The sequence below is a fragment of the Ornithodoros turicata genome, chromosome 9 (genome assembly GCF_037126465.1).
Source record: "Ornithodoros turicata isolate Travis chromosome 9, ASM3712646v1, whole genome shotgun sequence".
Classification (NCBI taxonomy): Eukaryota; Metazoa; Arthropoda; class Arachnida; order Ixodida; family Argasidae; genus Ornithodoros; species Ornithodoros turicata.
Genome location: NC_088209.1, coordinates 5,652,783 through 5,666,727, shown reverse-complemented (window position 1 = coordinate 5,666,727; position 13,945 = coordinate 5,652,783). Strand labels below are relative to the sequence as shown.

The window sequence follows — 13,945 nt, the reverse complement described above, 5'->3', positions numbered from 1 at the left end:
GGGCCTCGTGTCACGATGTGGTGAGTGACGCTGTGGCGAGGTGGGCAAGAGGCGTGCGATTGGCGCAGGACAGCGGGGAACTCCGTGACAATGTCGGCGAAAGCAGTGGGCAACGGTAGCCGTATGGTGGGACTAATGGCGGCTATATGCGCTGGAGCTCCATAAACGTGCAAAGAAGTAGTGTTGTCGACGAGGCGCTGGCGTCTAATATCCACAAGAAGGTCGAAATGGTGGAGGAAGTCGGCGCCAAGGATTGCGAAGGGGAGGTCGGCGATGGTAAAAACCCAACGAAATACTCTGCGCAGGCCGAGGTCAAGGGTGACGGAGCGTTGACCGTAAGTTGAGATGGTGGACTTGTTGACGGCCTGCAAAGCCAAGACTGGTTGTCGGTGTCGTTTTTCTGCGGGGGTTGGTGGAACGACGCTCACGTCAGCCCCGGTGTCCACCAGGAAGCGACAGCCGGACACGCGGTCCGTGATCCGGAAGAGCCGGCTGTTGTCGCCCCCAGCCATGCCAGCCGTTAATGGTTGGGGGGAGCGTTTCCCGGCCACGAGCAAGGGGCCTGGCAGTTCCTTGCGGCATCGCCGAATTTTCGATGATACCAGCAGAAGTGGTTCTGAGAGGGCGAAGGAGACCGTTGACGGGATGGCGAGCAGCGACGGCAAAACGGGCGCCGAGGGGAACGTGGTCGCTGCGGGGGAATGGCGTCCACCCGGTTCACCAGGGCCGCCACCGTAGTCTGGAGTTGCTGGAGCGACGTGCTGATGGCAGTGATTGCAACGTCCACCGGTGGAGGGGAGGTGCGGGGGGCCAGGGCGGCAACTGCTCCTGGAGATGGAAGGCCAGCAAAATCCATAATACGGTCCGCCATCTTCGCCAAGTCATCCAGGCGGGAATTTTCGCCGGCGGCCAGGATCATGCGTACGTTGTGGGGCAAACGTTGTAGGAAGAGTTCGCGTAGTAGCGAGTCGTCCGTGGTAGGGTTGCCGGCGAGGTCGCGCATGCGGCGTAGGAGCTGGGTGGGCCGTCGATCGCCGAGCTCTTCCCTGTTTAGAAGCTGCTGCAATCGCCGCTCCTCCGAAGCAGACGTGCGGCGGATTAACTCGTCCCTTAAGGTGTCGTAGGGTAATTCGGGGTGAGGGTGGATGATTAGGTCGCGGACTTCCGCCGCAGCTTCGGGAGGAAGGTTTGCGATGGCGTGGCCAAACCTTGAGGCTTGAGAAGTGACGCGGCGTCCGTCGAAGAGAACCTCCGCCTGCGCAAACCACAGCTGAGGGTCGGAGATGGAGAAAGGCGGCAGGCGGAGCGGTGCCACAGAAGCCTCAAGCGGTGGAAGTGGCGGTGGCCGGCTGGGAGGCGAAGGGCTGGTGGAGTGCTGGTCACCGTTCATGATGGTGGAACGCTAAGACATCACGTCCGGGTCACCAGTTGTAGAGCGAGAAATGAGGCGACCAGGCTCTACTGAGGTTGATGGGTTTAATGACGGTTAATGGCGATGAACCGAAAACGAAAGCTCGGGTCACGCGCAGTGCTGCGCGTAACCGATGGCGGTGCTGGTGATGATTATGACGCTGCTGCTACAAAACAAAGTGCAAAAAACTCATCGTGATGCTAATCAGGGAAGCCAGCTCGCGTTTGAAATAAGCAGGAAGAAGCACATGATGGAGAAAACATCGATAGTTGATGCTGTGCAGAGAAGCTGGCTTGAGAGAAAAACAACTTGAATGATCAATAAACCCTATAGAGCTTGGGTCCGTTTTTATTTTAGACAGCGCGCATTCAACACACGAAATTAAATAAATCGAGCAGAATGACAATAGCATAGTGGCGCTATGTGGTGAAGCTCAAGACGCACTGACGCACTGACGCTCCAACGCTTATTAAACAATGCTATGCAGTGAAGCTTCGCACGTACTCAAGCTTAAAAAAAGAGGACTCAACCCAAGCTGAGTATGAAGAAACACAATTTTACATTGCTCCTCTCAGAATTTTCTGTTCAAACAAAGCCAGCGTACATTTCACGCGACACACCCCTGCGTTCGCACGAGCACTACTGAACAGTAAGAAGCACCATTAGAAATATAAGCTCAGGACACAACGTCGCATTATGAACAACTTCATCTCGAAAAAAAAAGGATGTGCTCACCTTCGCAGACGGGCACATAGGTTCACGAGCACCATGCAGCAATATCTGAAATACAAATTTCCGACGGCGCGTGGGCAGCTCACGCGACTTTAGCCTGCCCATGCAGTTTTAGACAGTGTCCGTTCAACATAAGAAATTATCTAAATCAAGCAGAATGATAGAGCATAGTGGCGCTATGTGATAAGGCTCTCACTGACGCCCCAACGCTTATTAAACAATGCTATGCGGTGAAGCTTCGCACGTACTCAATGTTAAAAAGAACACTCAACCCAAGCTGAGTATGAAGAAACACAATTGCTCTCCCAGAACATTATGTGCAAACATAGCCAGCGCACGCAAACCTAACTCGCACATGTAACTTCGAAAGAGAGCGTAACTGGAAGCACCATTAGAAACATAAATTGAGGATAATCGCACGGCGTCGCATTATGAACAAGTTCATCTCATAAAAAAAATATGGGCTCACCTTAAGAGCGTCACTGACTGGCACATGGATTCATAAACTAGCGGTACAGCAGCGCGCGAATTTCGGCCGCCTGGACAGCTCACGCGACTTTAACCTGCCCATGCAGTTTTAGACAGTGTGCGTTCAACATAAGAAATTATCTAAATCAAGCAGAATGATAGAGCACAGTGATGCTATGTGATAAGGCTCCAACGCTTATTAAACCGAAATTGGTTGGTGCTATGCACGCCCGTACTCAACCCAAGCTGAGTATGAAGGAACACAATTCCAGATTCCAATTCATTTCCAACTGTGTCTATGTGAACAGCGGGAGGCGGCAGCATGTAAGCTGTTCAGCCTTCTAACGCTGGCTCTCTAGAAGTATGAACCAGTTGGATAGAAATGAGTCACCAATGCAATGGAAGCTGTCCATCACAATCACAAGCTGCTGTAATCACAAGCGGCACCATCACTTGTATGTGTAGGGCAGAGCATGTGAAAAGGTTGGAGCCTGTTAGGGAGCCCTAGACATAAGTGACCAATGAGAGGCTTGTAGTCAGATGGGCCAATGAGCAGACCACTTGCAGTTAGATGAACCGATAGCAGTTGGTGTCTATTGAGGGAGCTGAGTGACCAATGAGCGCAAGAGATGACCGGGACTAATGATCTCTCTGGATGCAGCTGAACCATCCCACAGCTGGACCAGGAGGCTGTTGTACCAAATAAAGGTTGAAATCAACAATTGTCGTGTGTCTCGTCTGAAGCTGCTGCAGTGTGGTTTAGGAGCGACAGGCTAGCCAATCACTGTTCAGTAGGCTTAGCGTGGACCAATCAGCGCCCGACATCGGTAGGCTTCGGTGTGAAGGGACAATCAGTAGGCTTAGCGTGGTTCGGCTTAGAAGTCAGTAGGCTTAGATTGGACCAATCAGCATGAAGTAGGCAGAGCTGGTGAAGAGTTGCCCCATCTGGTGTCAGTGGGCTTAGAACGGGCCAGTGAGGGCCAATCGGTAGCAGCCAATTAGAGCGTTTAGAAAGTCTGGTAAAGTGATCAGTAGGCTTAGCGTGGACTGGGTTAGAAGTCAGTAGGCTTAGAATGGACCAATCAACGCGAAGTGGGTAGAGCCATTAAAGAGTTGCATCACGAGGTAAGTAGCATGGACCAATCAGGGCGAGCCACAGCAGAAACAAGCCGTGCCCTATGACGCAGCTGGGCCAATAGCATAATTTGTATTAAATGTGTAGGGAAGCTTCTTCGGCGCCGCCAGAGCATGCGCAGAAACGTTGTGAACCAATGAGCAGCAGGGTGGAGGCATGCGGTTAGCACGGGCCAATAGCAGTTGGAGCCTACTAGCGTATGACCCCCGCTAAACTTATCTTATGGTAAAAGTTACAATCTCCCACAGTTAAATTTATCTCATCTAGAGATGAGTGTGAGTGAGCAATGAGTGGCTTGCAGTTCAATGGATCAATAGGAGTGGGTGAGTGACCACTTGCTGTTAGATGGACCAATCGGAGTTGGAGCCTATGAGGGAGCTGTGACCAACTAGAACCAATAAGGAGGTGGGTGAGCGGCCACTTGCAGTCAGATGGACAAACGAGCAGACCACTTGCAGTTAGATGAACCAATAACAGTTGGAATCTACCGAGGGAGCTGAGTGAGCAATGAGCGCGAGAGATGACCGCATAGAATTATGGACCAATGATCTCTCTGATGCAGCTGAACCAACCCCCAGCTGGACTAGGAGGCTGTTGTACCAAATAAAGGTTGAAATCAACAATTGTCGTGTGTCTTGTCTGAAGCTGCTGCCTGGCTTAGCAGCGAGAAATTCAGGTAAGCCAATCACCATTCAGTAGGCGTAGCGTGGACCAATCAGGGCCAGCCATCGGTAGGCTTAGAATGGACCAATCGTTGTGAAGGGCCTATCAGCGTAAAGTAGGCGGAGCCAGTAAAGAGTTGCGCCATCTGGTGTCAGTGGGTTTAGAACGGGCCAGCGAGGGCTAATCGGTAGGCTTACATTGGGGACAGCCAATCAGAGCGCTGGGAGGGTGATAAGTAGGCTTTGGCTTAGACGCCTGAATCAGTAGGCCTAGAATGAACCAATCAGCATGAAGTGGGTGGAGCCAGTAAATAGGTAAGTTTGAACATCTGAGATAAAGCCGCAGCGGGGCCGCTGCCATCTGGCGGGCGCTAACAAAGGCTATGTTCAGCGGACCAATCAGTGGGCTTAGAATGGGCCAATCAGTAGGCTTAAATTGGGGACGGCCAATCAGAGGGCTTAGAAAGTCTGGGAGAGTGATCAGTAAGCTTAGAATAGATCAATCAGCGGAGCCGGTTAATTAGCATAAAGGGGTGGAGCTGTGCTCAGCGATATGCATGCACCAATCAGCGTAAAAGTGGGCGGAGCCGAGTAATTAGCATAAAGGGGCGGAGCTACAGTCAACCAATCAATGATCAGTAGCCTTAGCACGGGCCATTCAGAGTGAACTGGGCGGAGCCAAGCCAACTAATTAGCATAAAGGAGCGGAGCTACGTTCAGCCAATCAAAGATCAGTAGGCTTAGCATGGGCCAATCAACGTGAAGTGGGCGGAGCTAATGGCGGCCAATCACATGGCTTTGGATTTGGCATGTGTTGGATTAGAACTGGATTGTGTTGGATTAGAACTGGATTATGGCTCAGAATTGGATTGGAATTGGATTAGAGAAAACTCTCGGCTATAGGACACATTTCTATACTACTCACAGTTGGTGCGCTTCCCTACTTATCCGGCCACTTACCGGCCTAATAAAACGCGAAAGAATACGCATCACAAACCCTTAATTCTTGCACTACGCACGAGTCCGACTCCTGCGCTCTAACCTGTGAATCACTGCGACAAACGGTTTCTGAAAACTGTGTGAAATGAGAAAATGTACGATTTTTATCTGCTGCTTTCTCTATTGAAACCGCGCTGCCTCGGGTAATACTGTGAGGTCCTCTAGTGGCCCTTCCCTTGCCTTCGATACACAATCCTTGCATACTTGCGCCTGGACGCGGTCCTTATGCGATAGCCCATTTAAATATGCGAGAAAACAAGCACAGTTAGATTGCAAGGAATAGCCATTGCACTTCGTTTAACGAACTGTACGCATATTTAATCATTGATTTATGGAGGCCCCCTTACTAAAACCCTCAGTTGCTTGGGGTCAAGTTGTGGATTCAATTCCGGCTGAGGAAGCTATCAGCTTTTCGGCGGGGTACAAGTTGTACAAGTTGCTTATAGATTGTGCACGCGGTGCGAGCGAACGCCCAACACATTGCCAATTCTACTCGAAGGGTTCCCCGAAGCGCAAATATCCCTCAAGTCTGAGCGAAAATACGGCAATATGCAAAGACTGTTGCATCGCTAATGATCATTGTTGTAAGCAACAAATTATCAATTGCAAGAGAGTGAGAGATAGCCTCAGCAAGCAACGACCTTGCACTGAGCTCGTGATGCTCTTGATAAACCACCCATCGACACTGTTCCGTTTCTCGGCCTGCGCGATGCGATCCTCTGAATTTAACGGAAAGGGCACGTGATACGAAACAGAAGAGTACCTCGGATCCCCACAAAAATCCTTCCACAAGGCGCGCAGCGAGCTTCAGCGCATCCATGTAAACAATCGCACGTGGTCGAGTGCCAAGGCCGCGACCAAGCGCTCCCATGCATTGGATAGGCCGGTAACCACACCAGTCATTCTAGCTCACGATAGTAATACGGTAATTTTCAACGCGAACAGCACCAGTACAGCTTGAATTTTGTGGAGAGTTAGGTGAATATGCCTTGTAGGTAACGGATTCTCCATCGGGGGCCACTATCTATGACCGAAAGAGGTAAACGGCCGTGGTGCCTTTGTTTGTTAGCGCTCGCGTTTTAGACTCCTTTGTTCATCAAGTCGCTTTAGCCCACTGTCTAGTGAAAAAAAAAAAATCAATCGATCCTAGCTGAACTTGTAATATTGGAATATTAGCGCGTGTGTGCTAGTTTTATTTTGTAATCCACTCACTGTGTTCTTGATGTTCTTTCAGGCTTAAACGGCTATACCGCTCACATCGGCCATTCATTGCTGTGTGCGCCTCAGCGTCTCCCAGAGAGTGTGGGATGTTTTCTTCTGTGAGCTGTCTTGGAATGATTTACTGTCTTATGCGTTACAGATAAGAATGCTAGGTAAACGGGAAGTATGGCTGAACGCTCGTATGCGTACGTGCCAAAGGTAGAGACCGATGATGTCTGTACTATTTCTGTCGTTTTTATCAGTGTGCCTCAGCGGCAGAACTTGGCCACTGAGTTCCAGAGGCCGGAAGACACAGAAAGGAACAATATAGACTGGTAGCCATTCATAAGCCATGAAGGAGCGTGAGGATGCAGTTGCGTCGATTCCATGCACGATTCCAACTAACGATACGGCGAGCAACATGGATGTCTTTTTTTTCTTGTTTACATAACATGGCGGTAACATAACCTAGGTCCCCTGCTTTTTAATATTTTTGTGAATGACATGTCATCCTGCCTCAAACATTCTACTCTACTTCAGTATGCGGATGATTTCAAATTAGTGAAAGTGATCTCTTCGGTTTCCGACTGCTTACAGCTACAGGCTGATATATCCAATATACTGTCATGGTGCAGTGCCAACGGTCTCAAAGTTAACAGCGCAAAGACGAAGGTTGTCTCGTTCACACGCAAGACAAATATCTCAGTGTTTGTCTGTAAATTGTCTGTAAATATGTAAGTACGTATGCCTGTTATGTTTGTAATGTACCTCTGCTAGTATCCCACTGTATATCTATTATATATATGTCTGTACATAATTATTTGTGCGTTTATGTCTGTATTGTATCCACTGTGAGTTATGTGTATTGTGTGCGCCAACACCATGGCCTTAGCGGCCGTTCTTGGGCACTAATAAAAATTATTATTATTATTATTATTGTTATTATTATTATAATCACGATCTGTATGAACGGGAATGATCTGGATATGGCACCTTGTCACGTTCTTTCATTATTTATACTGCTGATGTGATGGCAGGCATGTGCGAATGCACATGTAAATAAAGTCCACATAGAAATAAAATATTTTGACTGCATGCTTGCGTCCTTGTGTTTATCTCATGATTGAAATTTCGATATTTCCATAGGCGCGCGATACCTATGGGGCCGGAATAGAGATCCTCCACAGGTCCCTCGAAGGTCCGCATCGGCGGTCCTGCGACGTCCATTTCGCATAATTTTCTCTTGATTAGGGCGGTAGTACCTGTCCAATAAACCACTTTGAAGTGGTCCCACTCCAGAGTGGTCCCATTATGAAGTGGTTTAACGAACTGGTCCCCCATGGGACCACTTGGCAAGTGGGACCAGAGTGGGACCATTACCAGGGTGGTACCAGAGTGGCACCATTACCAGAGTGGGGCCAGAGTGGGACCAGTTCGTTAAACCATTTTGAAAGGGTCCCACTCTAGATTTCTGCCTGGGACGGGCGTAGTTAAAACGTAGCCGACGTTCGCTGGATGTTGGTGGGCGGTTAATGGTTCTGTGGGCGTTGCCTTTACCTTGGCAGGTACAGCCGGGGCAGTTCCGTGGGTGCATAACTGATGTTGACATCCAGAAGCTGTAATAATATTATAAAAATTGTGGCTAGGTGTACACGTAAGGTGAACAGAAACTGTAACGCTACCACATTTGGGAGTTTGTGTATGAAATGAAGTTCGTTTGCAGCATCCCGAAATGTACCTAAGGGGTCGTCCTCAGTGATATCTATATCAGAAGTGTCCGTGTTTAGGAGAAAAGAAAAGCAAAAAAAGAGAATCAACACTTCTTCTGTATTGGTCCCTCGACTACGCTTTTCGGCTACGTTATCCTTGTCATGATCTGCGTGGTCCGCGTCCTACGATGGGGCCAGGCTCAACCGTCAAATGACTAATTACATAAAAATTGTTAATTACATTTTTAATCATAAAAGTTACGAAGTTGCAGCATGCTCTGAAGTGAAATATGATCGGCGACATAGGGGTGCAGGTCGTCCATTGAGAGGTGGGCTATGCTCTTGAGGTTCCTGATGGTGGATCGAAAATATGGCGGCATTACTCACGTGTAGCAGGCATTGCCTTTGTAGCAAGAGTTGTAAAATTCTCTTCTATTTCTACAGGCTATGATGATTGCGCCACGTGCTTCCAGTGCGGCCGACCCAGGGCCTGGCGAGGCGATGAGGACGATGCATGTGCAGATCACACTAAATTCTCCCCGTGCCGCTGTTATGTCCAACGTATGTTGGATGACGGTGCCGCTACCAATGTGAGACAGATGCAGATACTCAGCACTTTGCAGGTGAGTTGCTACTACACAGGCTCAAAGAGAAAAACATGCTCGAAGTTTGTGTCACTTGTTAGAAATTTAAAAAAGGAAAAAAGAAAAACACACACACACACAAACACGCAGTTGGCAGCGCGTTCGCCTGCACGAAATGACGGACATGTACGACTGTTCTGCAGCCCACAAAAGTATTAATGTGTTTTCCATCACGTCTGTCAATATTACTCGATATATGTCATTTCGAGAGAGATAGGAATTAATTGTTTTATTGGACGCTTGATTCTCACGCAAAGCACGCGGGTAATGAAGTAAAGGAGCATGGAAGTCATCTCCCGATTCTTTTTTTTTTTCGCTGCGGCGTCTTCTGCAACAAACAAAATGGGCTCCTGCGAAATAACGATGAGCGCCGGTGACCTACAGAGCACGCGCAAGGCTGTGTCCGCACATCTTTAAAAAACCCTCTCCACATCCAAAGAGCGCATCGGCGAACGAGAAGACGTCGTGACGTCTCACAGGCTCCGGCCACACATGTAGGTATTTGGAGTATCGTACTTCAAACACTGTATCTTAAATACTTTTGTTGGTATTTAAATGTCTTACTCAGTACTTTTACAAAAAGGTATTTCGTACTCTATTTAAAATACTTTTTTTTCGTATTTGCTACTCCAATTACTTTTACCTTTTCGGGGAGTATGCAGACTGGTTTGATTTTCATGGGGCCATTGGCAAATATTGAGCTTTCTTTACAATACCTCCGTTCGCCAACCACGCACCACGTGTCGTGCGACGACCACGGAGAAGAGGGGCGAACAGGGCTGGCTATCAACTTGCATGTTACAATTCCAGAAAGCCGAGGCAAACTATTGGGTGACAAAGAGGAAACGAAGAGGTAAACTAAGGGTTACAAAGAAAGGTCATCGCCCCAAGGAACATTTCGCCATTGAGTTCAGCTTGCTTCTCAGAAGGTTGTCCGCGGCCTTGCTGAAGCCTTAATTCTGACTCTAGTATATTGAATGTATCGTAAATACTTTTCGAAGTGTTTACTACTCTACTCTAAATACATAAATTTTATGAATATTTAAACTGTATTTTAATTACTTTACGATCACAGTATTTAGTACCTTATTTTAAATACGTTTTTCGAGTATCTTCTACATGTCTGGCTCCGGCACGTAACCAGTGACGTCCAACAGCGCAGCTCCAGTATGTATAAGCCGCCCGTGAGCCGAGAAGAAAAAAAAAAGTAAGAAGAGAAAAAGCACTGAGGCAGTTTCTACTCCACGCGAGGCTCGTGTCTCTCGTCTGCGACTACTTTCTCTGATTTTCTTTTGTAAATTTTATTGCGCAGTCGCAGTACACCACAGAGCGAAAATATTTTGCATGGTGGCTCCTGGTGGACAGCTCCACAGATGAAGCAGGGATTCGAGCCATTTTAAATGTTAATTCCATGCTCCTTTAAGGTAAGATAAGACAAAATGAACGTCAATTTTTCTTTTTGCTTTTGTTTTGAAAAATAAACGGTGGTGGTGGTGAAAGGGCTCGCCGTTGTCGGCCCTACAGAGATGGGCAACGTCACGACTGATGCCCTGGGAGAATGTGCGTCCTGGGCCGACTTCTGAGGGAACTGTGCCGACATACGAAAAATAAACACATCACCGCATAGTACGCTCTTACGAACGACCATCCCAAATAACATCGTTTTGACGCCTGATTGGTTAAGGGGACGCGTCTTTTGTGACACCTCTGCAGGTGTGTTCGAGAGAAATACATCATGAACTAGCAATAAAGCCACTTACTTATGATTTTCAAAATGATACACCGTCGCGCAAAGCCCCGTCATGTCCATACTCCAGTCAAGTTGTTCGTCCTCAAAACCGGAAAACCCAGAGGGCCTATATTATTCGCAAATCTGGCTAGATAAATCAACAGAAAGATTGCGAGTTTGATTTGACATACTGGGCTCGTAAACCGCAGCACCATCGCACACGTCAAAAGAAAAATGAGTACATGAACGCAACCTATCTTGGCGAGCTTTTAACCTTCAGTCATGAAGATACGATTTTTCCTGTGGCGTCAAGCAAATATACGGGGTGTAGCACGAAAGGGCGACGCCCAACTATTAAAAGAAAATCTACGTGGGATAAAAATTCGAAACCTTCTGCACGACACTTGTGACGATTTTTGCTTCCCAAACAGGTATTTTCTTTAAGTGTATATCATTAATTAGTCTAATTAGCCTAATTGGACTAAGAATTTCGTCAAGGGAAGGCAACGTTGTTTTGTTTTTCGTTAACTAGAAAGCCCATGGCCGCAACACACCATTTCAGTGCCTAATACAAGAGCTTTCAGAATGTTTCCACGAAAATTTGACACCCAAAACCCGTAACAACTGCCAGAAGAGTCGCTTGTCAACACGTGCGTTATAAAGACCACTGGGTTTTAAAAAATAGTGAAGGCCTTTGAACGATAGGTACCGCATATGCGAGTGAAAGAGGAAATACAGTCGTGCCTCGTTAATATGGACACTTTCGTCTCCAACCAATATCGTCCATAAAGCGAATCGTCCATATTATCGTATCCCAGGGAAATAACAAAAACGCGGTAGGTTTTCTGAAACAGTTCCCGAATTACTGCCTGCTTGAAGGCCTAATTTGTTGCACATTAGCAAAACGTCGGCAACACGTGGAGTTCGCTGCTCATTGTCCTCCAAGAATTGAAGAGCCGTCTGTAGTCCCACTTGAGCTATAGCAGACGTCACCGTTCGCTCGGCGTCGCTGAAGTCGTCGACGCCAGAGCTTTACAACTTGGCTTGACAACTGTACCACCACTGCTCTCGTAAGCTGCGGAGTGACTGCACTATGTATGACTGCAGGCACAACCCCTTGCACGAGGGTCAATCGCCCGTGGACGTGTTCGGAACAGTTATGACGTCATACAACAATTAAGATAATGAGCCTAATTAATGAGGTACAGCCATCCAAACAGCCTGTTCGGGTGACAAAAACCCTCACAAATGTCATGCTGAAGATTTCCCATTTTAATTTATAAGGTTTCCCATTCCCCCTGTATGCACCCAAGCAGCACAATGTGCTGAAAGCCGAGTGCAATTGGGGTGGACGTGTAGGTGGAAGCCCTTGAACAGACTCGTGAAACAAAAGAACATTGATAAGACACATACCGTCCACCCCTATTGCACTCGACTTTCGGTGTATTGTGCTGCTTACGCAGGGGTGCCCATGAGAACGTGACATTGAATAGACAATGTGAGACAATAACGCAACTAAGAATCATTCGCTCAACGGCGTTTGTTCTTAGTAGACTTTTGCCGCCTCATGATGTCAATGTCATGTAAGGTAAGTTTAGCTACGTAAATATTTGCGAACTGAACTCGGAAATTTCCCTAGTCAAGGTCAATCTTTTACCCCACCAATATGAAGGGCACGCTGAATTTACTCAAATTCATGATGTGACAGCGATGAGCTATCTCGTCAAAAAAAGACCGAAAACGGATCTCTTTTTGGATCTCCCCAGCATAACGCGCTATTTTTTGGGCGCAATCGATGTCAGTCCGACGAAAAGAGGTTGCAAAAAAATAATAATAACACAGGTTACAGGAGTGATAGTAGAAAAAGTTACTGTTTCTGAAATTGCGAGAGGGGAAGCATGATCCCAGTGGAAGCCGGGCGCGATAAGCCATGCCTGTGTTATCTCTTTATACGATTCCTGTGTGGTCTGAGTTTTCAACTTCCTCTCGTCGGACTGACAACGATTGCGCTGAAAAATTCGTCGCGTGCTGTCCTGTGGGAGCTGCGCACAGCGTGATGCTCGGCTATTTTTTACGATGCTCCTCAGTATCCCTGATTAATTATTGTTATTGTTACTGTGCTTCTCGACGAACTTACGCCGTAACACTCCTTGTATGCCGTTGTCCCGTGTTCGTTGACCGCAAAATATCACCTTAACGACTGCCTCGCCTTGCTTATTTTTCTTGTTGTTTTTGCTCTAAAAGTTAGTTTATCAACGCTGTGACTGCTTCTGCAGCATTAAAACACGAATGTAATTATCGTCACTCTTCGCATGTCCATGGAAGATCCATATTGGATGCCCCCCATACCTCTCTCCATGCCGACAAATCATGTCACTTCACGTACTTCCCCCCCCCTCAACCGCAAATTTCAATTTCAATTGTTCCACGACATTCAACCAGAGCAGAAGCCTGCTGGAGTCCATGCCTTACGGCTTTGATTTTAGATCTAAGCACGAGGCCTCGCGTGTGCGCTTCATTGTTGTAACGTCCTAAAGGCCGGCGCTCGTGACTATGTGACGCAGAAGTTCCCTCTTATCTCCCTTCCACACCGCTTCGCATTTTATTCCTCATCGCATATCCTCGTGCCGGCCTATCAAGCTGGCTGCCCTGCATGTTACTTTAGTATACGGCGAAGCGAGCTTTGCAGTCGGTGTCCCTGAATTCTGGTCATGGAACAAATCCTGAAACACGCACTTGCGTTAATGTATCAGTAGCACAATATCCATCCCCGAATTTTGACATACAAATCAATATATATAAAGAAACCAAATTTATTACATTAACCTGATGATATGTACAGTGAAAGCAGTGAATAACACACAACGAATATCAGTGGTAGATAAAAAGAGACAGTGAAGAACAGTGCATACAACGAAAAAGTGAAGAACATTACATACGATGAACCAGTGGACTATGAGGAAGAAAACCTGTACAGTGCTAAAATCGTGAAGAGAGAGAACTAAGAAGGAGAGATAAGACCAGCTTTCATTTGATGTTTTAACACTGTATAGAGGTGACTGGTAAGACGACTCAACAGTGCGTGAAAAATATTAAGGAATTTTTCACGGTGAAAACGTTCGTGGCTAGTCACGTCAATGAGAAAGCAGAGAGGTCCAAGTGGTGCCTCACGGATCAAGAAGTTTCGCACCTCACCATGAAGGGATGCCACTGATGCCCGGACCGGAAGGAACCTCGCACGTCTCACCACCGCCCT

General features: G+C 47.4%; 1 protein-coding gene across 1 annotated transcript in view; it reads left to right on the top strand.

Annotated features, from left to right (window-relative positions):
* The window catches only part of LOC135368068 (baculoviral IAP repeat-containing protein 2-like), an 81,260-nt gene that overhangs the window by 59,783 nt on the left and 7,532 nt on the right, over nt 1-13,945 (top strand). Inside the window, exon 5 of the mRNA XM_064601142.1 lies at nt 8,761-8,939. Within this exon, the coding sequence (XP_064457212.1) occupies nt 8,761-8,939 (179 nt within the window). The remainder of the gene's footprint in view (nt 1-8,760; nt 8,940-13,945) is intronic.